General features: G+C 35.7%; 1 protein-coding gene across 7 annotated transcripts in view; it reads left to right on the top strand.

Annotated features, from left to right (window-relative positions):
• The window catches only part of ZNF280D (zinc finger protein 280D), a 48,844-nt gene extending 21,181 nt beyond the window's left edge, over positions 1-27,663 (top strand). For 4 of the 7 annotated variants that reach the window (XM_065687941.1, XM_065687939.1, XM_065687940.1 and 1 more), the window contains 12 exons: positions 1,710-1,819; positions 2,380-2,609; positions 4,994-5,151; positions 5,576-5,676; positions 5,765-5,911; positions 6,557-6,691; positions 8,668-8,909; positions 10,054-10,194; positions 11,833-11,895; positions 12,461-12,579; positions 12,757-12,793; positions 25,843-27,663. In XM_065687941.1, the coding sequence (XP_065544013.1) occupies positions 1,710-1,819; positions 2,380-2,609; positions 4,994-5,151; positions 5,576-5,676; positions 5,765-5,911; positions 6,557-6,691; positions 8,668-8,909; positions 10,054-10,194; positions 11,833-11,895; positions 12,461-12,579; positions 12,757-12,793; positions 25,843-26,479 (2,120 nt within the window). In that variant the 3' untranslated portion in view covers positions 26,480-27,663. Of the gene's footprint in view, positions 1-1,709; positions 1,820-2,379; positions 2,610-4,993; positions 5,152-5,575; positions 5,677-5,764; positions 5,912-6,556; positions 6,692-8,667; positions 8,910-10,053; positions 10,195-11,832; positions 11,896-12,460; positions 12,580-12,756; positions 12,794-15,384; positions 15,483-17,173; positions 19,407-20,843; positions 20,892-25,842 lie in introns of those variants that run through there. The other 3 variants (XR_010614493.1, XR_010614494.1, XR_010614495.1) reach the window with 3 other exon arrangements.
• Positions 27,664-27,876: the final 213 nt, after the last annotated feature.

The following is a 27,876-nucleotide window of genomic DNA, read 5'->3' as shown; positions in this document are numbered from 1 at the left end:
AGACATTTAAGTTTCAAAGAGAGGATGTTCTTTGAAAGACCTTTTCCTCCCTACAAGAAGAGAGGTAGTCTAGCTGTTTCAGCATATTAATAATTAGGTGCATTTTCCTCCAGAGCCAAAAGGTGCTTTCCAGCTGGTTGTAGTAGACAAAGATTGATTTTTCACTTAGAGAGATTTCCAGCCACATATTCTATCCCATAATGTTAAAATGAGGCACTACCTGCGATTCTGTTGTTGGGAATAACTTTAGTATTTGGGGGGTTTGCCTGTTTGCAGCTGGTTTATTATCAGACCCTTCCCCAGCCACCAGAAGGAAATGGCTACAGTATGTAATATGGCAGAAAAATATTTTCTTCCACTCTGTGTTGGGTAAAACAGGTAATGTGCTGCAGTCTAAAATATACAAAAGGTAACTAGAGGATCTTCCTAAATGCTGTGACAAAGTTAGTCTCTAAGCCATTCCATGCTAGCATCACAGTTTTTAATCTGTCACAGAAAGCAGCGCTGAAGTACTACAGAACACTATTTTGCTGCAGAACCTGCTTTCTTCAGCTTGCCTCCACTTAGCTGTGATGTGTCCAAGTGTTTAACCAACAGTGACAGCAACAGTTTGCAACACTGCTTTACAGTACATCTCTTGCATGGCCAACCATTCATGTGATGGACTTTGTGCTTAAGTATGATTCTTGGCAATACTGCTAGCTTCAGGGGAGAATACTGTTTGATCCATGTCTATGTCATGGACTATGCAAGACTACTTTTATGAAGAAATGTGTAATGCATGGTCATCTCTTGCGCTTATTTACTTATTCCCTTGTTATGAGGTGGATGAATTTATGTGGTTAATTTTATTACATTTTTTTCATAGCCCTAGCAGGGTACAATTGACTCTACAGTTGAGATGTTAATTGAAACTGTTTCTGTGCTTGACCTCTTCTTCTAAACTACATATTCAGCACAGAGTCATCCAGCTATTATGTCTTGAGAATGCAAGAAAACTTCATCTGGAAAAGTAGCACCTGCTCTCATGTATTTTGGCAGTTTGATGAAAACTGGAAGCATGGGTTTATTCATTGAGGTTTAAGCTAATGAAGGCTTTTTTGGTTTTGCTCAAAAGGTATTAATAATTGTATGTTGACAAGAAAAATACTATTTTTGTTCATTACTGGGAGTAATTACTTAGAGGATTTATTCTCCAGGTTCTCCTTTACTCAATAAGAATGCTGCATCTGGGTAGACCTGGGTTCTAACACCTGTCCAGAGAGAAAAAGCCTCACTGAGAACCAGATGGTGAAATTCCTTTCCAAAACCCATTATCCAAACCCCATTGTGATGATGATCAGGTCATGGAATGAAACAAGTTTTACATGCTCATTTGAGAATCAGAATTTTTTAAAACATCAGAAATCCATGCTACCTGGGGAGTGGCTTGTGCATAGAATTAGTGCTTTGTCTCTATCATGCTACCTTCAGCCTCCTGTTTTATCCTTGGTTGCTGCTGAGATTTTGTATAAGTTGTTTATAGGCCTGTATCAAACAAAACAAAGTGAGTTTGGAAAAAAGAAAGAGTAGTTAAAAGATGGTTGTAAAACCTTGCTTATGGTTACGTCAGCTACATCAATTGTAATAGTTTTCATTTGAAATTGCATATTTTGTTAAGATAATAATGTTTGTGAGTTCTGAGTATTAACATCTTTTAAATTTTACAGGTACAGATGCTGTAGCAAGCACCATTAAAAATGGAGGACCTTTTCCACGAGCCTGTCCGAAGTGCAATATTCATTTCAATCTTATGGATCCTCTAAAAAATCATATGAAGGTAAAATACTTCGGGTTCTTAAACATTATAGCAGTCTTAATGTGGGCTATGTTTTTGTATGAAGTTAAACTGGCTTCTGGCTAGGATCAGCCAGAGCCTAAATGCTCTGTGTCTCGCAGTCATGGAGAGGAAGAAAAGAGTAGGCTGGCTATAAATCCTACCACTTTTTGTCTTACTTTTCCAGTGAGTTGAGACATATTTGCTGTATGTGTATGATTTCTGTCTATCACAGCTGGGACTTTCTGAACCATTGGCCAGCTTCCTGTGAATTTGATGAGGATAAGTGCCTATGATAATAGGCAGCCAGCTGACCCACATCTCTGTTAAATTGCTACTGAGACAAAGATAACAGCGTAAACCTACCTTTTTATTTTGATACAGTTACTGGTCAAAATTTGTATTTGGATATGAATGAAGTCAGTGTGTCAGAGAATTGAGCTTTGTATCTAACTCCAGTTAGTGAGTGGCTCCAGTTTTAAAATGTTACTGTGATTGATGCAGTTTGTTAAGAAAGTTTGATACCTTTGTTTCTGTTTCTTCTTCTCCCCACTGCCATCCAGTATTGTTGTCCAGATATGGTAAATAACTTTTTCCTGGGAGTGGCCAAAACAGAATGTTCAAGCACAACAGGCAAGATTGCTGAATCTGAGAAAGGAAAATTGATTATGTTAGTTAATGACTTTTATTATGGAAAACATGAAGGTGACACCCAGCAGGTACAACAGGAGCAGAAGACTCATACAACATTCAAGTGCTTCAGTTGTCTGAAAGTTCTTAAAAATAACATAAGGTATTTGAACTCACTTAATTGTTTGTTGATCACTTACAGCCCATAGTCTTGTGCATTGTCTCTCTGGAACAGATTTTTTTTTTTTTTCTTACTGAAAACTGGTAATAGTGAGTAGCTGAACAGAAATTGAATTAATCTTCACTATGCATGTATGGCCATAACAAACTTTTTCCAGATTAGAATTAGAAAATTTTATGGTGTTTAACATAAACAGTAGAGTTTTAATGAGAGCAGTTGTAGGACTTTGGGGTTAGAAAGGGTAACACAGTGTTTTACAATTTGCCATCTGGATTGATGGTGGTATCGGTAGATGCAAGTATTAATTCCCTTTAGTGCTGCACAATGACTAATAGTTGGTGGTTTACTTATGTAACATCTGTTATTTTGATGGAATAATTTTACTTCCAAATGCTGCAAAAAAAGTTCAGTAAGCTGTTTTAATGGTTAGACATTTCGTGTCATTGTTCCTGTGAAAGTTAAGGTCATTGAACTTTTATACATGCATTCTTCAAGGGAAGCTGAAGTAGCAGAATGTAAAACTGAAAAATGGACTATTCCTTCAAAGGGTGTAGTCTGCAATTTAAAATGAACAGGTTTTTGCTAACATTAGACCCATATTATTGAAAAAACAAAAGCTTCATGTAATTAGAAACATTCAATTTGCTATTAATTGTTAAGGATTTATAAATCCTAAGTAAAAGTATTGGTAAATTGTCTTAAGCAGTTAGAAATTGTTGTATGTTGCTAGACTTTAAGAGTACTCTTACGATTTTTATAGTTTTTGATATTTATGGCATTTCTTCCTTTGCATTTTATCTCTTTAAGTGCAGTAAACAACATTTGATATGGGCTAAGAGGCTTTTCTTCTGTTTTTGTATGCACAATACTTTTCAAGTAGGCCTTTCTTGCAGTATCATGAAAAGTAGTTCACAGAATCCTTGATTTAAAGATTCTGGGTTCATTTAAAAAATACTTTTCAGGCATTATTTTCTATTCAGCATTATATTGTATGCTACTGGTGCTGTAGTGCCTGTGTGTTCTACAGCAAGTCATTAAAAATGAGCACTTAATTTGTTTCTCAGAGTTTCTGTAGAGCTGACTTCAGCCATATTAATTTTTGCTGTACCTTTGTCCCTGTCTTCTATAGTTCTCTAACTTCAGATTTTCTATTTCAAGGTGTATTTTGCACCTTTAAACATTTCTAGTGGACAAAATATGTAGTATGTCTTTTAGTGGAAGTTTTATGGACCTTAATTCAGAAAAGCACAAAAATGATTTATCAGTTAATCCCGTACTTTCTTTAAAAGATCTGTGGTTGCACATATAGATCATGTTCAATCTATGTGAAATAGTGTTCCATTAAGGTAATATACAGTACTAGTATCAGTTTTTTTTCTGCTGCCTTTTTTTTTTATTTCTTTCTGTTTTAAGCAACTTCATCATACTAGAAGCCTGAGCTCAAGAGACTATTCTCCTTGCTTTCTCTCTCAGCACACCCTCCCCCCCACCCAGTTCCAAGGTCACCACTCAGAGAACTACATTTTTTATGCGAGTGTGACTGACATTTAATAGTTCCTCTGGCTGTACTGAAATGAAGCACATTGAAAATGGAACAGTTTTTAACAGTAGTGTGTTGTACAACTAACCTATCCTTCTGCTGCTTCACCAGTAAGTGTGACCTGCCAGTGCCTAGGCTTCTCAGAATAGGGTCCTGCTACAGATAGGTGGACATACTAATGAGGAAAAGGTGGTAACTGAAGTAGTAACATACCATCAAGTTTCTCATAGTCTTCTGATTGTCAGCTGTATAGTGTCATTCTTCGATAACAGTCCTTCATAATTCAGTTCAGTCCTGAGTGCTTTATATAAAGAAAGCTCCTGAAAGCCTGCCAATTTTGAATGGAGGTAGTTTCAGATAAAGCTGTAATGTTCTAATTACAGATATGTTCTTGCCACTTTAATAGTTTTCAGCAGAGCTAAAGTTATACTTGTTTCAGAATGTGGCTTTGAGACACTGGTGGTGGTGAAGCCTGAACAGCTGATACATTTTGTTTCTGCCTTTGCTGATGTCCCTTTCAAGACAATTTGCAACTGTGAAAAAGGCAATAGATTGCTTAATCTTGGAACACGTTTCAGATACATTGCATGGTTCTTGTAATAGTCACAACTTTTTTTAAGCTTTGAAAGGTGATTTCTGTCAGTCAGCTTGCTTAACTCGGTTACCTCTTTATTACTTTACGAACACTTAATCCTAAGATTTTTTTGAAATTGAGAAATCCTTCCAGAGTGTACTTTAGAAAAAGAATCTGGTACCTCTTGCACGTGATTTATCATAGCGAATGTTAAAATGTAGGTTTTGCACCTGTTTTCACTATCATTTAAAGGTTTATGAACCACATGAAACATCACTTGGAACTTGAGAAACAAAGCAGTGAAAGCTGGGAAAGCCACACTACCTGCCAGCACTGTTACCGTCAGTTTCCCACACCGTTCCAGCTGCAGTGCCACATTGAAAGTACACACACCCCTTACGAATCATCTAGTAAGTTGCGTTGTGTTACACTGAATCTTTTTGTGGTCTAAAATTTTTAGGTATTTTCTGACTTTGCTGGTTTGTAACTTCAGAGTAAAGCTATTGTATTTTAAGAGTAATAATCTTGATTTAATGTAGGAGCTGAGTACTCGTTCAGTTTATGTAAGATCAGTGTGTGTGGAAAAAATATTCTTAAAGAGTTTTTTTTTTTGTTCAGTTTTTAATTGAAAGCTTGACTGCAAGAATTCACGTTGTTTAAGGGTCTTGGACTCCTGGCTTTCTGAAATTGTACAAGGAATTTCTTCTTAATTATAGAATGATAGTTAGATTGCTTTACCTTTATAGATACTTATAGTTGACATAAACATAATATTAAAATTTATTTCCTTTCTTATGACCCCAAATTTTTACTCTTTTTCTTTCACTTTTCTAGCGATTTGTAAAATCTGTGAATTATCCTTTGAAACAGAGCAAGTTCTTCTGCAACATATGAAGGACAATCATAAGCCAGGTGAAATGCCGTATGTTTGCCAGGTATCTCAAGTGACAGTTTTGTTTTTAGATTACACCCCCCCGATCTTTAGTATTAAGTTATAACAAGAAAGTTAAATTTTTATTTTAGGTTTGCAACTACAGATCCTCAGCTTTTTCAGATGTAGAAACACATTTTAGAACAGTTCACGAAAATACAAAACATTTGCTGTGTCCGTTTTGCCTCAAAGTAATTAAAATTGGAGCACCATATATGCATCACTACATGAGGCATCAGGTAAGCAGGTATTTTCAATCCTTGATGGTAGAAAAATGCCAAATACACATAATGAATCTGTTTCTGGGGGAAAACAAAGGTGTAACTGACTTATGTAGTTGTTAACGGGATAAGAATAGTTAATAGTAAGTCTGTAAGAGAATTGTTAGACTTGCTTATGTTTGTGTATGACAGCAGCTTGTTAAGAAAAAAAACAACTGAATATTCTGAAAGTATTTCTGCTACTTGGTTTCTTCATTAAGTTGTAGTGATCTGTTCTGCTTCTCCCGATGGTAATAGCAAACCTTTCACTAGTTCAAGTAGACAAATAGATAACAAAGTCCCGTGTCTTCTTGTAAGTGATAACCTGATTCCTTGTCCTCTTAGTAATGATACTGCCTTGTATTTTCACGTATTTAAATTATTATTTTTAACTACTATTTAGGTAATATTAATAAAACTAATACTGTTAATATAATTAAAGTAATTCTAGAGAGGAGAAAAAAAATCCTTTCTTAATTCTTTAATTCTAATTTTGGCTTTGTGCAGTATCAGTTTTTCTGGTTGATGTTTTAGAAGCTGGATGGCAGTTGCTTGAGACCAGCTAGGGCTGGAGTTTATTTATCACGACATTCATGCTTGCTTTCTGTCTTCTATTTATAAAAGAAAAAAGGAATATACCGCTGTACTAAGTGCAGACTGCAGTTTTTGACATGCAAAGAAAAAATGGATCACAAGACTCAGCATCACCGAACATTCAGGAAACCCAAGCAGTTAGAAGGATTGCCTCCTGGAACAAAGGTAAATCTTCATACAGGAGAATTAGAAGGGACAAGGGGGAAAAAAAAAAAAGCCCAAATGGACAACAAACCACATTTTGGTAGAGAAAGTCATGGAGTTAAAAGTACTTAACTCTTTTCTTATTTCTTTTCTAAACCAAAGATTATTTTTTCCCTTTTTTTTTTTTTTTTGCCACCTCCAAATCTAAAACTCAAAAAAACACTCCTGTTGGAAGAATCACCAGGTACAGTTTACAGCTTCCTCCTGGTGGTCTGTGGTGTTGCTTTCTGTCCCATTTGTCTATACATGGATAGTAGTCCAGTTAGTGCTACTTTCTTGAGCTGTTGGTTCATTTGTCTTCCTTCCATTTAGCCTTTCTTGTGCTAGCAGCAAAGGAGGTAGTCTGGGTGTGATCTGAGGGGTCTGCAGCATTTCTTGTAGAATATATTTCAACCTGTGGAAGGTGGTGGCAAAAAATCATATAGAGTGCAACACCTACTTCTCTATAAACAATATTGCTTAAAATCTGAGTTCACCAGATCTTTTCTAGCTCTAGCATTTGAATGGTAAAAAAAACACACCATGATTTTCTGTGAAGTGTTTCATGAAGTAGATTTAGGTCCCCTCACAATGCTTAGGCGATCTTTAAATCCTTCTTCCATTTCTCAAGAAGGAACCACTTAGACTAGGATTTTCCTGTGGATTTCAGGGCTTTTTGCTACAGTTTTTTAATGAAATGCGAAGATATGTGTCCTTTCACTTGAATGGAAGAAGAAAATTACGTTTTAGTCTTACCAGCTCTTCACAGTTTGTTTCCTATAGAATCAGGAAGAGAAAATTACTGAAGTTGATGGAAGTTGTTGCTTGGCCTAATGTAAAGCATTGCCAGTATCTCAGTCTTTTAAAGATTTCAGGGTCTTCATGATCTAAGAAAAGCTTAGATTATTTATAAAATTTTAGTGTTAGTAGACACCTGGAACCAGGTTTAGAAGATGAGGTCCTTCTAAACTATGAGTATGAGCAAGAATTATCCCTTGGGGCTATAAGATGAGAAACAAAAATATCTGAAGGAAGTAAATAGGCTAATAATGAGGCAGCAAGAACACAGGGCTTTAATTAAAACGGGTCAAAGTACTGCATACAGTTCTGGTGTCCCCAGAATATGAAGGACCTGGAACTGTTGGAGCAAGTCCAGTGGAGGGCCATAAAGGATGATAAGGGGGTTGGAGCACCTCTCACACAAAGACAGTCTTAAGAAAGTTGGGGCTGTTCACCCTGGAGAAGAGAAGCTGCATAAAAACCTCATAGCAACCTTCCACTATCTAAAGGGGGCCTACAGAAGGACTCTTCATCAGGGACTGTAGTGACAAGGCATGGGGTAATAGCTCAAACTTAAACAGGGGAGATTTAGATAAGATACATGGAAGAAATTATTTATTGTGAGAGTGGTGAGGCACTGGCACAGACTGGCTAAGGAGGCCGTGGCTGCCCCATCTCTGGAAGTGTTCAAGGCCAGGGTGTGCAGGGCTTTGAGCAACCTGGTCTAGTGGGAGGTGTCTCTGCCCATGGCAGAGGACTTGGTACTAGATGATCTCAAGGTCCTTTCCAACCCAAATCATTCTAATTACAGGCACTGACAGAACTGTTTGATACTCTTCTTAGTAGGGCTAATTAGGCTTATTCCTCTTTTTTTTCCACTGCTACATTATTTTTTTGTTTATCTAAGAAAGCAGGATGTAGCCAGTTACGGGTCTGAAAAGACATAAGTGTGTTGTCATGGCTATCTCCACCAAAACAAGAGCTTTTAAAGCATCCAATAGACTATTGAGGCTAGGTTTGTTCTAGTCAACAGCATTTCATTATTTTCAAAGCAGTCTTCACTGTGGAGCATTTCTTATGCTCTGATTTTTGCCTGAAGTGGCTTAAACACTGAGACAAATAGAAATGGGAACTTGGCTTAAATCTAAATAGAAAATGTTTTAATTTCATACTTGTAGGTGACTATTCGAGCATCTCTTGGATCTCTTCTATCAGGAGCATCAGCTACGTCTTCTGTTAGTACAAGTTCTTCCACATTTCAGTTATCACCTAAATCTAAAAATACCACTAAAAATCATAACAAATCTAATACAAATAGGTCAAAAGCAAAATCAAAACCAGCTACATCAAAGAAGCAAAATGCATGGACCAACAGCAGGAAAAAAAAAGAAGTTACAAATACAGCATTGCATAATCTAAGGTAATATACTGGCATTAAAAATATCTTTATACTTTGAATATAAATAATCCATCACTTCAATGTCTCCTCTAATAACTTCTAATTGATAATTTATACTGCAGTAGAGAAGATTAGTTTTGTAGAAAAAGCTACTGGTACTGTTATTATAGTTCAGAATCTTCATTCACCAATTTTGTTGGTGATAGACTACTTTATGCTGCAAAGACATATGTTCTGGAAACTTTCCTGTCCTAAATTTAGATTTAATTTTTTTTTTTTTTTTTTTTTTTGCACAGAGCCACAGAGTGTTGAAATACTGACTCATGAGTCAGATTTATGTTTAAAAGTGACCTGAGGACGGGAATACATCTGCCTGCTTGGGTGTTCTTTGCAAGTTTTCTGATGCAGGGCAAAATATTCCCCTCCTTCAGTTTTTTTTTTTTTTTTAAGGGGTTTATTTGAATGTGTTATTTGAAAGGTCAAGTCTTCTCTGTCCTAGGAGATACCTTAATGCTTTTGGGAATGCTGTCTTTATATTTACAATTTACTGGGTTTTGGTATCCTTGTGTTAATAATTTAATGGTTGTTTTATAGACTAGAATATAACTTCATTGGCTAAGATGAGTTAATGTTTTTTTTGTCAAAGATTGTAGATGCCTGTCTTCCAGTAAGGTGCTGATGCTCCCAGTGCATAGCTCTCTGAGACATCCAGAATTGGGGAAGAGCAGGATTACGTTCTTGCCTTGTAGATATTTCAGAGCAAAGTGGGGAATATCAGGGGTGACAGGAAAACCAACAGCTTTTTCTGTGTGTTGTAGTGGATGAATCATTTCTTTGAAATCCTTGTCAAGTACATAGAGACAAGAGTAGCAGCTGAAGTTGGAGGTTCTTATCTACTGCAGTACCTTCTTGGCCAGGAGTTGCCAGTAACAGATGCTTATATTAACTTTCACATTTTTTTACTAAGATGAGAATGACAGCATAACTTAAGGAAGAAGGGAAACAAAGTTTTTGTTATGTGTGCTATGGTAACCTTTAAGTATTGCACTTTTGAGTTCCTCAAGTAGGAAGTAGGCAATCTTGCTACTAAAAGCAGTAAGTTTGGAATAGTTATCTTGTCTTAAAATGTTGATATTAATAGGTAACTTTTTCATATTACTATTAGGTATCTTTCAGGAGTTCACAAATGCATTGAATGTTACTCAGAAGTAAAAGATTTTGCAAGCCATTTTCCTGCTTATGTCCACTGTAGCTTATGCAGATACAACACTAGCTGTAGCAAAGCCTATGTGAATCACATGATGAGGTAAGAACTCTTCAGAAATTTGATTGGGATGTCAGATACTTCATAAATTCATATAAGGTTTCTCAAGTGTTCCTGGCAGCTGAATTTTGAACTGGATCATAAGACTGGCAGGGAAATGTGTAAAGTTGGTTTTTTGCTTCGGAATGAGGGCCTAAACCCAATGTTCTTGTTTTGCCTTAAAATTCCAGTGGTTCAGGAAGTGTTTTGTCTTTGCTTCAGTTTCTATGAGATATTCCATAATGATTTCCACCAGACTTAGCAAATTGTGATTAATTGTTGCACGTTCCCTGGGATTCAGATGGAATGCCTTATCTGATTTTACAAGTGTTGAATGCATACAGCCACAGATATTGCTAGTGAAATCTGTGCACAGACTACTATGTAAAGGATGTCTCAAATAGCATGCTGAAGTGGATACCTTTTCTTAGACTACATCTGGTCAGCCGTTAAAATAACATCTCATTTTGCAGGAGTTTTGTCACTGCAAATAAGACAGTGTGGGGTTTTAGTGATGACAGCGCTAAAAAGCCTCTTAAGAAAATAAATGATTGTTTTCAGAGCAATACAATTATGCTCTTCAATAGTTAAGACATAGCAGTGGCAGTAAAACAAAACTTTGAAAACATACTTGTTTATCTTGTGCCCTAAACAATCCAAATATATTGCATAAAAATACAGAAGGCAGTTGTCATATTAAATAGATGTATGTATAAAATGCCTTGGTATTTTTGAATGCTAGAATTCTTGAATTTATGACCCAAGTCTTTACAAGTTTTTGAATGCTTTATATGTTGACCTATTCAGAATAATTTCAATGCTTATGTAAGTCCTAGACTGAAGTATGATTTTATGGATATAAACCATTGGTTGCATGCTTAAAAAAAACAGTTAAAAATAATGTGCTTCAGTCTGGTTGTACAAGAGATTTACTCCAGAAAAGGGGGGAGTAATCTAAAGTAAACTGTTCCTACTGTTGTCTATGTTTCTGGGTTTTGTAAAATTCAACCATGCAATAAAATAAGCAGTCTTTTGTCTTTGTCTCCTTGACAAACTAATGCTCCCCATGCGTTGACCCCCTGCAGCATCTATCATAATCTTTTTTGGTGAGTGTAAGGAACAAGGGATGGTGAGGAGCAAGGTTGTTAAAGGAAGGGTGTTTTTGCAGTAGCAGCCCCTGTACTCAGCTGTTTGCTTTTTTGTTTCATGTGGGAGTACAGTGTTGGCACATAGTTAACCTGTATAAGAGAACTTACAGGTTTTCTAAATATTTTATTTACCTCATTTTAAGCCATTTCTTTATGAAGTGTGAATTCAGCAAAGCTTTGCTTTTGTGGAGCGGTGTGTAGCTATAGCCATGGTGCTTCGAGAGCTGAACTGCTGATGAAAGCAATGTAATTATGTTCTTGCAGGACTGTGCTGACAAAGTTAAGCCTTGTTCCTCTTATTTATAGGAGAGCCAACATTCTAAACTAGAACTGATACTCACAATTCTGTAAGCTTTCAGCAATTTTATGTTTTAGGATAATGCAGGTCAGTTGCCAGTCTTTGTTTTCGTGCCTTGTCATAACTAATGTACAGTGCAGAGAGTATTGTACTTATGAAAACCAGTCTTAAATATTAATGTTTTCATTTATTCAGTTTTCACAGTGCTCGTCCAAGTAAAAGATTTTGGATCTATAAGAAGCATTCAGAAGAGCTACGGTAACTCAGCTTTTTTTTTTTTAGTTACATATCATTGTGGTTTTACTTTCTGATAGGGAACTGATTTGTTAAATGAGATTAGAGCCTATTGAATTTCTGGGCTTCCACTATTTAGGAAGAGCAAGGAAATAAAAACTTTAGCTCTTCCACTAGCAGTATTCTGGTCAGTGACAGCTATTTGTTATTTGTCCACATTTAGTAACTTCTGAGCAATTTTAAGAAATATTCGTTTCTTTATGTTCTGGTTATTCCTAATATGCACAATGGGGAGGGGGCAAGGGAAACAAAAGAATGAAATACCCACCAAACCCAAGAAACTCATGCTTCACAGATAAAGTTGTCCAAAGTGTTCTCTGTGCTATGTCCAGCATGGAGATACCCTGGTCATTCATAGGGATTACCAGGTGCTAACTGCAGTATGAAAAGTTTTTGTGAGTGATCTTATCTAAAGGTGGAGGAAATTTTATTTTGTTTTCCTTATAGTCTGTCCAGTTGCTGTAAGTTAAGAGAACTGTTTGCACAGCTGTGTTGTGTTTATACTTCCTTTTCACTTTCTGTTTTCTAGAGGTGTGACTGTAGTGTGTCTTAACTGTGATTTCCTGACTGATGTTTCTGGCTTAGATAGCATGGCCACACATCTGAGTGAAAGCCACACTCATACTTGTCAAGTTGTTATAGAGAAAGGTGAGTACATATAGTGTCTTTTCTATAGAGTATCCATATACAAATACCTCCATGTGGATGTTTTGGTGTTAAATGCAGTCCTTTTTTCAGTTGCATTATTGTTATTTCTGTGTACTTGGATTTAAAAGTTCCACATTTTTAAATATTTTTAATAAAATATTTTGTTTTTATTTTCAGTTTCTGTAGATATCCCAACTGCTGAACAAGTATCTGAGTAAGTTCTGTTTTACTGCTCAATGTTTATTTATATTACTTTAGTGACAGATGGCCAAAATTTGCACTTTGAACTTGGATTTTTTTTTTATTTCATAGAATGTTGAATGCATGATAAACATAGACCTTTACTAGTACTTACTGCTCTTACTATGTCCACAGTTACAAGAATGAGGAGAGAAAAAGATTACTGCAGCCAAAATCAAAAGCAGATTTTTGTTCAGTTTGGCCAAAGAGACAAATGATTCTTGAAGTATTAGCATTTTTCAATTGCTACTTCTAAGCTAGGCTTTAAAGTGAGACTGCATAGTGAGACTGTTAATTCAACTTGCTTTCAATACTGGCTTTAGTGTTTAGTTCTAAATGACTGTTTTATGTTATTACATAATAAGAATACGAAAATGTGACTTTTATTGAAGTGGGACAAATTCTTAATCTGTTGTAAATATTAAGAAAATATTTCCAAAATTGTTACTGGTAAGACACAGGAATACTGTTTTGTACTAACTCTTTAATTCCACTTTCAAAGAAAAAATAGGAGGATTTTGGCTTTCAGTTTTGTTAAGGATTTGAAAAACAAGCCTACAGAATTCTGGAGTTGGTGTTTATAGAGTTGGTTGGGATTTTTTTCAACCATGGAAGAATCAGACATGTCAAGCCATCCCTGACTGTTCTGGAACAGTACCTGAGGCTTTACAATGTAGTTTGTGAACCTGCTTTATCCCTTAATTGAAGGGTCAGGGGTGCATCAGCTGAATCAAACATTTGAGTTCTCTATAAACCATTTCAGGACACAGGAACATAAAGGTCAGTTAGACTGCAAAGAAATATGCTTTAAAAGATGGAAGAAAGTAGTTTAACCCTGATTCAACAAGTTGTCATTGAGTCCATCTACCCAGCAGCAGGATTTTAAAAGGAGGTAGATACTCATGCATGATGAGAACTCTTTCAACAGTTCTTAGGCCTCTAAGCGTAAATCAGCCTTCACTGAGTGTTGGAAATAACTCCAATAGGTTATTACATAACTGAAGTGTTTTCGTACTTAATTTCCATAAAGTGGCCAGTAAGAGGGTGTACTGGAATAACGTCATCTGACCTAAACTTAGAAATGCTTTTCTTTACCTATGAATAATAGCATCAGATACAGTTGAGTAAAACTGGTGGACTGATAGGATGATTAATAGACATTATTTAAAAGAACTGAAGATACTCTGGCAGGAAGTTAATTAGTTTGGGAAAAAAATCAAAAAGCCATATAATAAAAAATTTTCCAATTTTGGAGCACGGAGTACTGGAATTGGACAAAACAGTGGAAGTAGTCATCTAGGAGGGCGAGCTGTTACTCCAGGGTGGCTTGTGTTCTTTAACAGTTTAGATTTTAGTGAAAGTCAAACAATGGGGAAAATAAAGTTTTGAGCTGTGATAACTGTGGAAACTCTTAGCTTTTCTACTTGGAGCTGGCATTAGGTGTTGGGAATTAGTACTTGCTGAACTGTCTGTAAGGAAAGGTTATAGCTTTTATAGTATTTAATGGTGGGCAAAAAGGTACAGTTGTGGCAGGCTGTTGTCAGTACTGCACAAGGGTCTTGCTGTCTTGAGTATATTATAGGGATGTCAAGCATGTTGGATTACAAAGTAAGTATTACTTGGAAACAGAAGGGTAAGTGCTGAAAAGACTTGAGGTGGACTCAAGGATATGTGCAGGTTTCATTCTGCAGGCTGCTAGTACAGATGCAGTTAGCCACTGTTTTTGAGAGCTCTGATGTTGGCATAAGGTTAGTTACTGGTACTACATGAGATGATATAATATGTGATGGTGCTTTTTGAAACTGTCAAGCTCTTAGACTTAATTTCAGTAAATCTTGTCCTGTTCCATGTACTAATTTTCTAATACTTTGGACAAGAATATATCATTGCTAAACCTAAAAGTATTGAATATACCTGTGCAGCAGATACTTTAAAAATTATTTGCAGTAGAAAGTACACACAGAAATGCACATCTTTTTGTGGGATGGTTCTTCATAGTACTCTGGTTTGCTTTGGAAGAAGAGGAACTTGCAGACAGTATTCATAACTTATGCACTGTACTTTCTCCATGATCTGTGAACATTTCTTTCCATTCTTTGACCTGTAACTCAGTGAGATACGACTTGTTCATGGGGCTCTTTAGAATTACTTCATCATCAGAAACAACGACTTAATAGTCTTGAAAACTTTTGGATCTTCTCTTGCATCTCTCAGATGGTATCTTTTGGTATCTTTTACTATATATCAGACTGTATGTGTTTTAAAACTCCTCTTTATTGCTAATAACCAGACATGTTCCACGAGTGCTGTGCAGTGTTGATGCAACTGTCTTCAGATCACAATCCTGTCATGAATAATACAGATAACCTAACTGGAGATGTTCCAGCAGGAATTGTTATTTAAGTTGTTACTCTGCATAAAGTTGCCTTGTTTGTTTAGTGATCCACCTTGTGCTGAGGGAATAAAGCTTAATAACTATGCCAATATTCTTCTAATGCTCAACTCTCTGCTTTGCGCAACAATTAACATTTTTAAATGAACTGACAGCAGACATTTTTGTTGCAGGGGAGTTGAAAGTGAGCAGGTATCCTATACTGCCTTGGCTCACTGATACATCATTGTGGACCAGAAAATTGAACCCAGTCCAGCTTGGGATTATTTTGGTATGTAAGCGAACAAGGATCTGACCAGACCTTTTCCTTTTTCTTCATGCATTGAAGCTGTGGTATTCTCTTCTTGCATCTTGTAGGCAGCAGGTCTGGTCTTTTCTCCCAGTATTGTAGTCTGGCAAAGGCCCTTCTGTGTTAATGTTCTCTGCTTTGCAGCATTGACTTGCAGCTTTTTGGGGGCTGTAGACCTTTGAAGAGAGGCTTACAAGGAGTTTCACTTATGTGATACAGTGTTTCTTTGCTGCTCATTTGCAGTGTTTCTTTGCTGCTCAAGTCTGTTGTTACCATCCCCAGCTAGAGTAGCGTGTAAATGATAACATGTATGTGTTGACATCAAAGACCATTTTGTTCTGACCTTGATCCTAGCTTCTGAAACTAATGGGCTTTATCATTCTCTTTGGTGTTCACTAAAACATATAAGTCCTGATCTATTATTCAAGTAAGTTGCATTTTTGTCTGCCAATGACTTTACAGTATATAGTGGCAAAATATACTTTGAATGACTTCTGTTGCATGTAACTGCATAAGCTGAATCTTGGCCAAAGGATTTTATTAGTTGCTTTGCTCTGGTAGCTAAGCTTCTTTTTGCTCCTAAATACTGTAGGAGGAAAGTATGTGACGGAGGCAGATACATCTATTGAGCCTTGTTTCTGAGGGTGGAGCAGCTACAGTTCATTCACACCTTGTTCTTTTGGTATCATCTCTCATCTTCAAGGATACTCAAGCTGCTGAGACATCTGCTGCTTTTGATTTCACTGCTTCTGACTTCATCTTTAGTTCTAGATTATCTATGGCAAGTTTATCCATCAACAGGTTGTCTGGATGTATGACGAGCTTTCTTTTTGTCATGATGAACATCTAGTGTTCCTCCAAACTCAACCTCCTGATTACAGTGAATATATGTCTTGGTTGAATCTTTCATATACTAGCTTCCAAGCAACCTAATAGGTAGAGCTAATCTTAGTCTGAGATCAGTCACTGTTATAACCTCCTAGTTATAAGAGGTTATTTTTGATGAATGCAAGCTGTTCTTGGTTTGCAGCACTTTCTTTTTCTGCATAATCAGATTCTCTGAGATTAATCCGTTTTTATCACTATTTTTGTCCTCTTCACTTTTAGTTTTCAAACAGTTTTGGTTACAGTGAGCTTCTGCAATCACTGTGAAATTGCTAATAATGGCAAGGATCCTGTCATCCATTGTCTTATGCGTATTTTGTGATTGAGCATCTGCACGCTTACTCGGTACTCTGAAGTCTTGTTCTTTTTGCTATTTTTTTTTCCTTCTGACAGAAGCTATGTTCCATCTTGAATGCTGCTGTTCAATCATCAGTTACCTACTACAGGTTTTTCTTGCAGGACTTATTTCTGTTTTGACACAGCAGCATTCAAAAAAAGCATAGTGGGTTTGTGTTTTCATTGTGAATGTGCTGTTGCATTTCAGAGGAAGTTGGTTCTGAGATATTTCACTTAAATTCATGTTTCTGGCAACAACAAAACTGGAATATGATTACAGATTTTTAACTTTTCAGAAACATTCTCTAAGAATTTCCCAGAAATTACATTAGATTGACACTTTGATTTGAAGCTGAGTGAATGTTACTTCTTTTGAATGCTCATTTTGGATATTATCAATTGGTTCTTTTACAGCTTTGCTACAGATTTATTTATTATTTTTTCAATTTCAGACTTGCAGTTAAAACGTTTGTACGCTATGTACAGATTTGTCAGCTTTGTGTAAATAGTTCGTGTAGAAACTATTGGCATCATGGCGTCCTGTTTCCATTTGTTTGAGGATCTCAGAAGTGTTACTCATGTGGAAAACTCATAACATAAAACCTGTGCTAAACCATGCAAGTAAAAATGCGTGTCTTGACCTAAAGTATCCCTGATGGTCCCAACAACTACAAAATTGCATGAATAATGAAACGTATTGGATTGTATCTGCAAGGAAAGAGCATGAATATGCAAAATAAAACCCGTTTAGCTTATGCTCAAAGAATTAAAATTTAATTTATACATGCTTTAACCTGTCTTTTCTTTGTTATTTTTAGGATGTTGAGTGTCACTGGAATTTGGGTTCTTAAAAGACATGCAGTTGCAGAGCAGCCTTACTTGATTAGCAAATTATTTATTAAGATTGTTTGGAAAGTCTTTTTGTCTTCTCAATTGACCTGACAAGAAAGGAAATGTTTGTTTCTATTATGCTGTTAAATATTTGTAACAGTGCATCTTGCTGCGTAATAACACTTAACTACTCCTGATAATACTAGGAAGTTATGTAGCTGTCTTAATTACTAGCCATCTTTCTTTTCCCATTCAGCCGTTAACAGCGTAAAACACCATAGTGTAGAAGCAGCTTTTTCTCTCTAACTGTGCATTCTACATTCACATGTAGAGTGAGTGCTTATACAGTCAGATGTCTGGGGGAGAATTGTGCTTTATGAATCATTACCTCTACTTAGAGTTATATTTTTCAAAATGGGAAATTCCTACTGAAAGCTGGAGTTCCCTTAAAACACATAAAATCAACCAACCAAAAACACTTCTATTCCTTTGGTTGTAAAATAGATTTATGTTTATAAAGTAGAGTGTAGAAAGTACCTTGAGCCACTTAAATAACATGAAATTGTTTTCTAGAAATTCTTGAAGCTGCAGTCATCCTAGAAAGGTTACTTTTGGTTAGGGGTAGGTAGAAAAAGGGATGGTTGGCCAAAGATTCCAGGCGAGTTCCCATACTGCTTACACAAAGAAGCTGTGGGAATAACTCTCTGGTTGTAAGAGAACATGACAGATCACTGGGATGACAGTTGCTCTTGATTTGGGCTCAATGTATGTTTGCATGCAAATATACATAATTTTATTGATTGTAGAAATGAGAATACTTCCATTGGTGCTTAGCCTCTGCATTTCAGTCTGCTTGTTTCACTGATTTTCCAAATAACATCCACTAGTCCTGGGTGACTCCTTATATATCAAATACTAAGTTTAGTCTTTAAGGTATCTAAATTAATATTTTTACTTCCCTGGCTTTTATTCTGAGTCTCTTTGGTTTTATGGGAGATCTCTTCTGGTGAGTATCTAGATCAAGCTGAACTTTTGTGCTCAGCTTCTACGTTTTGGGGTTTTTTGGTTTTTGTTTTTTTTTCCTCTCTTCATTTTTCTTAACTAGAATTTTGATGTAGAATGAAGAATCTTTGGGGTTCTAGAGATGCTTCAAAATACCTCAAAATTCTGGCCCAGCAGGCTGCACTTACCAGAAATTGTCACAATTTTATTTTCATAAGGTTCTTTCCAGAAGCACTGTAGCTGCACAGATGCAAGAAAGTATGCTTTTTTAGAACTATGGGATATAAGACTTCTGATATGATAAAAGTGCCGGGTACATCACAAGGTGATAGCTTTCTATGAGTTAGTATCCATTTATGAAATTTCTGCTAATTACAAATTAGAAGGAACTATGTTCTAAACCCTATTCCTAAACAGAATTAAAGTTGAGAATGTGTCAGGAATCCAAGATAACCCGTATTAACGAAGATGTGGTTTGCACAAAGTATTTTAAAGCCCTGTTCACTTCCAAAACAGCATGAACTAGCCAGTTTGATTATTTTATAAGCTATAAAACATGTACTTGGAAATCTGTTAGAAATTGATCATGTAAAGTGTTTATAATTTATTTAAAACAATCTACAGATATTGGATCCAATCCATACCCGATTATTTTGGTAGCAAAACTTACATTTATTCTGACAAGAGTAGTAGGATGTTTTGTCCTTGGATATACAATATTTGCTTTTTTTTTGTGTGTGTCTAAATTGTTCTGCTCTTTTACGAGTGTCTGTTTTTAGACAAATTACTATTTCCAGCATACTTGTTTGAGTTCTTGTGTAGAAATAATTAAAGCAGTGAAGCAAAGCTAAATATTTGGTGTTGCTTCGTCTTTTACTTGTGTTGCTACTGATGATTAAATACTTTGGAGTATTTCAAATCCCTGACCCAAAAAATACGTTGTCATTTGATTTACCCTGATCATTTTTCTTACTGTTAATTAGATGAATATTGTTACAGTGCTATCGTAGCAGTGTTATTCTTAATCCCTCCTTTTTAGTTATTTTCACCATCTTCTATTGCAAAATTATGATCTGATAATTAAAATACTTATAAATGGTTGTTTATATTGCAGTCCAAGTTGCTCGTCAGCTGCTAGGACATAAGTATTAGAAGGTGTTTATGGTTTACTGAAGTTATGTGCTAAAATTCTTTAAGAGGTCTGGGTTTTAGCACTGCTTTCTTAGATTGAATTAGGAAAATACATGTGGTAGGTGTCAATCTAATATTAGTATACATTTTTCATACAATTTAAGTTGCTAAAGCTGTTTCTTCTGTCAAATATTCTGTGCTTTGTAGACAACCATTAAGACTTGCTGAGGTCTGGTAATTTAATGTATGATTAATAACATTATTTAAATATAACAGAGGCAGCACCATACTTCAGCAGATTAAATTTGCTTTTAATGCAGCATCAACAAAGAAGATACAGGCATAAGCAATTTTGAGGGTTATGTTCATTTTCTCTTTTTTTTTTTTTAATAGGAAACCCTTGAAAGGTTAGATTTTATATTAGAACTGATGACTTAACAGGTTTTGTAGGAGACATACTTCTTGTTATCTCTTTGATAGCATTTTCTCATATAAACACAGAAAATCTGTGTTAATAATGTTGTGATAAGCTGTTTATTTAATGTGGTTTTTAAAGGTCAATTAATTTAAATATTGTATAGTTTATCTAATGCATGGTCTGTGTCTGTAAGGTGTTTTGAGGGAACTATCTCCTCCAAAGAGCAGTTGGAAGTCAGCCGCACTGTTTTACAGTTGTCCTTAAGTAATCTACAGCTGTGATCTGGGTATTTGGGTTATGTTGGACAATTAAAAGAAAATTGTGCTTGTTTTTGCAGAATGTTTTTGTTGGGTCATAGTGTGTCTTGATGCACTTAGTTTAGCATTTCAGATCTTTAATACCTCAGGCATGATGTAAAAAGCTTTTAATTCTTATGTAGAATTGCAGGAAGCACTAGAGTCAAAGTACTGCTAACCATCTTAAGACTTGCTTCCCTGGTTTTCATGAGGCAGGGTAAACTTGTTTCATGTAACCTTTTCCAGTTATCTTATAATTTCTGCATACCAATTAAAAAGCTTTAAAATGCTGAAATGCTCTTCCAGAACTCTGAAGTACATCTAAACTCTAAATAAGTAACAACTTGAAAAATTTATTGCAGATTGCCAAGTCATCTTCACCCTTATCTCTATTTTAACCATACAGTTTTTTAAAACTTTGAATCTTAATTCATTATTCACTAGGTTAAAGACTGAAATCTCCATTAGAGAGAGAGAGAACCTAAGTTGGAGGTAATGTTTTTTCTGTTCTCCACACAGTCTAGCAATATCTCTGAACTTCATAACTAGTTTGAATGTCCAAGACAACTTTTCTTTAGCTATACAAAAACCACTGGGTCGTAGTGGTTAGAAGGTATGTATAGTGTAGAAATCTAGCTTTGTGCTTTAAAACAGAAAGGTACGGCAGTGTTGGAGGGACACCTACAGTACATCTGCCACATCCAAGGATTTCCAGTTTTCAGTCAGTCCATTCTGATTGATTTATATGCCAGGCTCCAATGAAGGAATGGTTTAAGGCTTAATTTATCTTCATCTTCAGGGAATCTGGAAATTGATCTGAAATATAACCTGAGATATGTGTAAATACTGACTCTAAACTGTAACTTTTGGAGGTTTTTGTTTACACTTTAAAGAGGAAAATCTTTGGAAATGGCTCTTTAGGCCTGAATTCTTATTTTTATGTGTACAGATTTTCCCCTGTTTTCTGCATATCAGGAAGTGAAATTATCTCACACTACTTTGTGGTTTGTTTTGGGCATTTTTTATTAAAATGTTATCTTTGGATTCTGACTTCTAGAGAATTTTTCTTTTCTGTAAGAAGTTGTCTTTCTTTTGCCCTTCAAAAAGGGCGATCTGTTACAGAAATCCCAGCTGGTAAGAGCATGGGAGAAGTCCGCAGATCTAGTAAAGATTTTTCTTGTAACACTGCTTGCCTAAGTTGTTTTTTGGTTTGGGGTTTTTTTAACAAGCAATAGTTTTGTAGAAATGTAAGAAAAGACTGTTCGTCTTCATTCACCAGCGTTAGGCAAGATTCTCAAACATACACAGTAACACATTCCCTTTCCGTAGACTCCATTACCACTTCAGATGTGTTTACTCTTAGTTTTTCTTTACTTTTTTTTCATTTAATCCCATATTGTGTTTTAGCATTTCAGAATATGTTGAGTTTGCAATTTTTGTTTCATAAAACTGTTCTGTAATCCTGGCTTTCATCTTAAAATTAAAAAATATAGCACCCTCCTGCCTCCTGGAAAAAAAAAAAACAACAAACAACCCACAAAAAACAAACCAAAGCTTGTACCTTAACCCTTTTTGCTGGAAAAGATGGAGAATACAGACAGAGTAGCCTACTTGGGTGTTAGATGTCTGAATTTACAGAAAACCTGAACCAAGACCTTTCAGAACAGTGATGAGCTGCCTATTCCATGTGGCCTGGGCCATGTGGAACCTCAGGTTGTTTTTCCAATGTGTTATGGAATGCCTGTTACTTTGCTGCAGCCAGATACTTGACAATTTGGCAGTTCATTGAAATACACAGCAAGAAGACAAGCACACAAATTTGTGGAATTCGTTACGTCCATCTGGGGAAATAATTGGGATCTTGTACATTTTCTTTAGGTGTACATTGTGGGTGGATTCATACTTCATATAATTAATAAAAATATTTAATTCCAGATACCACAGCCTGAAATGTCGTGTTGTAGTTAGTGATTTTTCACAGTTGTTGGTGCAAATTTTGCCTTTAAAAGCTTAGTCAAAACGTAATTGTAGTTACTTGTTACATATGTGCTTATAGTCAGAGCTTCCAGTTCATTTCCTCAAAGAGAAACCTAATTACCATGCCTCTGGACTGCTCTGTAAACCAAACCAGCATTTGGGAACAATCATGGAATGTGCCTCAAAATGATTGTGTTGTTTCACACCAAGCAGTTGATGTAAATGCAGCTGTAATACAGGTTTAGTTATCTAAGAATACTCTTCCATCTCTTGGATTTAAAATTATGTCTTGTACTACTCCCTTGAAGTAGTCGTACTCTAAAAGATGATTTCATATAGACAATATGGCAGGTAGTTCATTAGTATAGCCAGTATTTGGTAGTCTGGCCACAGTTTGTTATCATGCTTTAGAAAATTGATTCATTGTCTTCATTAAAAGGCAAATTTTCTCATTTTCCAGTCTTTTTGATGTCTGAATTTTTCATTTTATTACACTGGAACCAGTATTGTTGCATATAGAGTACTAAGAGTATGTTTTGTTCCTAATATTGAATGGAAGGCTATTGTTTTTCAGCTTACAGAATGATTTCTTGAAATGCTATATAATTTTTCTTTCTGTTTTGGGATTTTAGTGTGTCACAGTTGCTAGGTTTTGCTTATCCATCTGCAGCTCTCAGCAGAGGTAAATTATCTCATTGGAGAAATATTCTGTCTAATTGAACTTAACTGTTGTGGTTAGTGGTCTAAAAGATCACTGTTCTTTGTGGCTAAGTTTTGCACAACAATCATCATCAAAAACCATGGTTTTTTTTGCCTTGTTTTATTGGTATTATGACTCACAGGAAGGTATGCTGATGAGAGAGACAGCTTTATTCTGCATGAGAAATGAATATTTATGTACATACATTTTCTTCTTCCCTGCTTACTCTTTTCCTGTGGTTTGCTGCAAATGAGTGAGAATGAGGGACTAGGGTTGAATGAAGCAGGGATTTTGGGTACTAGAAGGTGAGGAAGGTTGTGGTGGATTCCTTTTATATGTTAAGGGCAGATTTATCCTCTTAAGAGTTTCTTGATGTGAATCTTGTATGTGTACATAAATGTCATCCATCCAGAGTTTCCAGTGTGGAAACACTGCTCTGTTTGTGTGGATGAGGCATTAATCATCTCTTTATTTAAACCCTTTTATTTTACTTTTTGCATATGTTTTCAAAACTTCCTACATATGAAGTGTAATTCTGTACTTGTTAGCTCTGCAACTACACTTCACCCTCAAGCTGCTTGTTGAAAAGTAGTAGCTAAAGGTCATGTGTATAAGCACTCTTCCATAAAGAGTTGACTGGATTTTCATATGAAAACAGCTCTAAATATTTACTAGCATTTATACAGCTCTGTATAGCTGAAGTGTTTCCCTGGAATAGATGAGGTAATTAACAACAGTTATGGTAAAACCACTTAATGTCAAACAGAGCTGATGGGTGGCTCTAAATGTTGGCTTTTGTCTTGGAACTGTCCTGAGTTTCTGTAGTTTTCTACCAAATATTTCCCTTCCTCCACCCCTCCAATAGAAATTTTGTGTATTGGAGAATGTCAGTTACTGATATTGATAGGTCAATAAATGAGAGAGGAAAAAAAAGAAAAGCTTAGATTGGCACAAGTAGCAAATACAGGTTGTAATTTGGCCTCGAGTTAATTCTTTATTATAAATGAAAAATTAGTGGAACAGGATGAAAATATTCTTATGAGTGACTGGTAAGATTTAATCATTAAAGGATAATGCCTCAGCATTCTCTTATTGCTGCTCAGAATATTCTTCTGACTTAAATTCTAAGTAGGAAGTGGAATATTCTTGGATTAGTTTATTTAAGTGAAAGTGAAACTTTAAAACAGATTTCTGAATGCTCATAGTATGTAGCCCCTCTTCAAGAATAATGACCCTGTAAAATAATTTGGCATATAGGTGAACCACGTGAGTTGTTTTCAATTCCTGGATCAGTGCAACAACATATCTAGACTCTCAGCTTGAAAATAATATCATAAAATCCAAGCAGTAAGGAAATGGCTCTCCCTTTAAAGAGTCCTGAACTGTATGTCAATTAGGTAATGTTAAAAGTGGTTTTAGCCAAAAATTATTTCAAACCATTTGAAGAAATAAAGTACAAATGCATTTAGATTGAGATATTTGGTGATATTTTATCTCTCACATCTTCTGTCTGCATGTCACTCATTAGAGACTACTTGCAATTTAAGTTTTAATTTTTATAAGGTATTATTTTAGGAGACTCTCCCCCTAAATTCACTTCCTATATAGAATTTGTATCTTAATTCAGACCAACAGTTGTTCTTCCGTATTACTTCCACCCCTGCCTTCTTTTGTCTGTCACCATCATAATTTGAGCTACTTATTCTGAGAAACTCTGAATGGGTTAGAAATTATAGCTAACTTTTACCAAATTTAAATCTTTGCAGCCAAACTTGAGTTCCATTATTGGAAGGGTGGGAGAAGCTGGTGTTCCTATAACAAATGAAATGTTAGGAGCTAGTATTTAGGATTTTGACTATTGGAATATGAACATATGAGCAAATTGCATATAAAAATATGACCAGACTATTATGTAGGTTTAGGTTGGGGTTTTTTTAGGTACGGTTGGCATTTGAAATACACAACAGTTCAGTCTGTCTATGAACTATTCTGGTTATTTTCTTTTTCCTGGTCACTCTAAAGCACTGCAAGCATGTGGCTTTATTGAAATAATACGAGGTTTAAGCAATCAGTTTGTGTACAGAGTTCATACACTTTTCTTTAGATTTTATTATACAATAAGATTCTCATTTTTACTTGCATAATTCAATACTGATTTATATTTACTTTTCATAAAGAGTTTTCATTTGAAAGGTGACACAGGTTCACTTTTTCAGTAAATCCAAATCTGTAGTTGCTCAACTAAATTACGGATTTAAGTTAGTTTGAATTTCAACTGTTAGCCTGTTTTCTCACTTGACCCATTAGTATTGCAGAGTCCGTTGGTCACTATAAAGGTACAAACGGGCTGGTTGTGTTTTTGTTTTCACCCCCCCTCCCATGTTTTTGGCTTTGCACATCAACAAAAATTTCCAAGTAGCTGTATCTGCATCTGTGTGTCCTCTGCGTGTGCAAGTACAGGAACTTCCTATTGTTATTTGGAAAATTCCATGCGTCACACAGAGAGGATAACTTAACTTTCCTTTTTGGAGATGAAATGCAGAAGTAGAGAGTAGTAGTTGACTGCTGTATTCAAAGCTGAGTTTGTAAATAGGTAAGAAAAATGCGGCTGTTACTTAAATTCAGCCTATCTTGCTAGGGAAATTTGTGAGAATTACCAAATAGGAAATGTACAAGACTGCCTTTTGAGTGCCTCTTTGTGGAGTACAGCCATGTGTTGCTTTATTTCATTTGTGGTTAAAAATAACTTGTTTTGGTTTTTTTCAGCAAACAAGAGCATGACTCTTCAGACAAAACAAAAGAATTCAATAGAAGCCAAACTAAAAAAGTTGCGTCAGCTGAAAAGAATGAAGAAAAGTCATCATTGTCAAACACAGAAAATGTTCCTAGTTTGGAACTCCCTGACAACAGCTCAAAGAATTCTTTGCATGAGAAAGGAGCATGTTGTGATTCATATAACAACAAACAAGTAGTAGATGAGAAACAAAAATGTATTCATGGTGAAAGCGAGTTAAGAACTTGCCTAAGTTCAGATAGTGTTATCTTGAATGAGCAGACTAAAGTGCATAGTTTGGATGTAACTACGCTTTCAGCAATGAACCCAAGGGACTTAAAGCTAACATTAGGTGAAGATGTTAGTTTTGAGCAGTTCTTGAGAAAAAGAGATGAACCTGAATCCATTAGTTCAGACATTAGTGAACAAGGTAGTATTCATTTGGAGCCTTTGACTCCATCAGAGGTACTAGAACATGAAGCTACTGAAATCCTTCAAAAAGGTAATGTTGCACCTTCAGCAAAGAAAGCTGGACAACTCTCTGAACAAACAGATGAGACTTCTAAAGAAAGCAATCCCAACAGAATGGAAACAGTTGTACACAAGACAGATGAAAACGAAGAAAGCTGAAATAATGTTAATTTTGTTTGTTAAAAACAATGGTAAGAACACCATGGACCATTCCTGATGAGTGTGCTCATTTGCTAATTACTAAAAACAGAGGGGGCTGGGGCAGAGAAGAGATGCTGAAGTGGAGTCTTGCGTATGAGGACAGCATGTATGTGTATGTGCAGCTGATTAAATTTACAAAAGGTGATGTTCAGATACATCTTCCTGTCTCTTGGATATGATATATGATTGACATTTGAAAGGAGGAATAAATTCTAATTTTATAGTTTACTAGCCTGGGATAAGATGATTTGTTTGCCAAGAAAATATTTTTTTAAATCCTTCAGTGTGAATATCATTAAACAGTGGAATTTAGTATGGATTAACTTCTGAAGCTAAAATGGAGCACACTTGCAATGATGGTTGTTGGTCTGCTGATACTTGGGGTAAACCTAAACCTTTGGACTTGATGTCACATTCCTGTCTGTAAAAGCATGTAAACAGAATTATGAGTCTGTGCACCTCTGTACAGGTGTAATCCTGCCAGGCTATAAGCTTACCTTAATAAACTTTCAGTGAAAGTGAAGCTATTACAATAAAAATATATATTTGTGGGGTTTTCAGTGTGCAGGCTGTGCAGAAATACCTAACATAATTGTATAAAGTAGAACATAATGCTGAAAGTACTGTAGCTGTTAGGCTTTTATCGTTGTTTATTATGATTCTTAGCCTTAGACCCATAGGAATGGTCTGTAAGTCACACCAAAGTACAGTTTAATGTAAAAATTGTTTTAAGCAGAAGTCAGGAAAACCCCAAACTGGAAACATGAACTGGCATGCATTCTGCCATTTTGCAGCTGCTACTGGCAAACTGTTACAAAAAGGACACAAGGGCATATAAAGTGGAATTGTACAGTTCAATTTCAGGACTTTTTTTGTAGTCTAAATGGTGTACAGAAAGATGGCTGCTGGTTTTCATTTAGTTTTTGTTTTGGGTTTTTTTTCTTTGTCTTCTAGTTAGCAGCTAGATATAGGAATGCATCTGATTAACACTAGCTTGCTCTTATGACTTCATTGCTCCATTTGAAACATTCAGAATGTGCTTTTGACTTACAGTTTTGTTTTTAATGAATGCTACATGTTTTGAACAGCTGTTAAGGCACTGCTGTAAATTATTACTTTTCGAGTAAATATTTGCAACAAAATTTTGTCTTTGTGCATAATTTGATGCTCAGCTTGAAACTTTGGGCAGAGTCTTCCCACCTTTATAAAATAAGTTTTAGTCATAGTTCCCCAAATCATTTCATTTTAATATTGTGAATTTGAGACTTACGGTGGTGTTTTTTTTGGGGGGGGGGGTAGGAGGGAGTTTGGTGGTGGGGTTACTCTTGCTTTAGAACTAAATGAGTAAGTGCCTG

Source organism: Lathamus discolor, chromosome 8, assembly GCF_037157495.1.
Source record: "Lathamus discolor isolate bLatDis1 chromosome 8, bLatDis1.hap1, whole genome shotgun sequence".
NCBI classification, from domain to species: Eukaryota; Metazoa; Chordata; class Aves; order Psittaciformes; family Psittacidae; genus Lathamus; species Lathamus discolor.
Note: the sequence above shows the minus strand (reverse complement) of the source record. Positions and strands in the feature narration are given on the sequence as shown.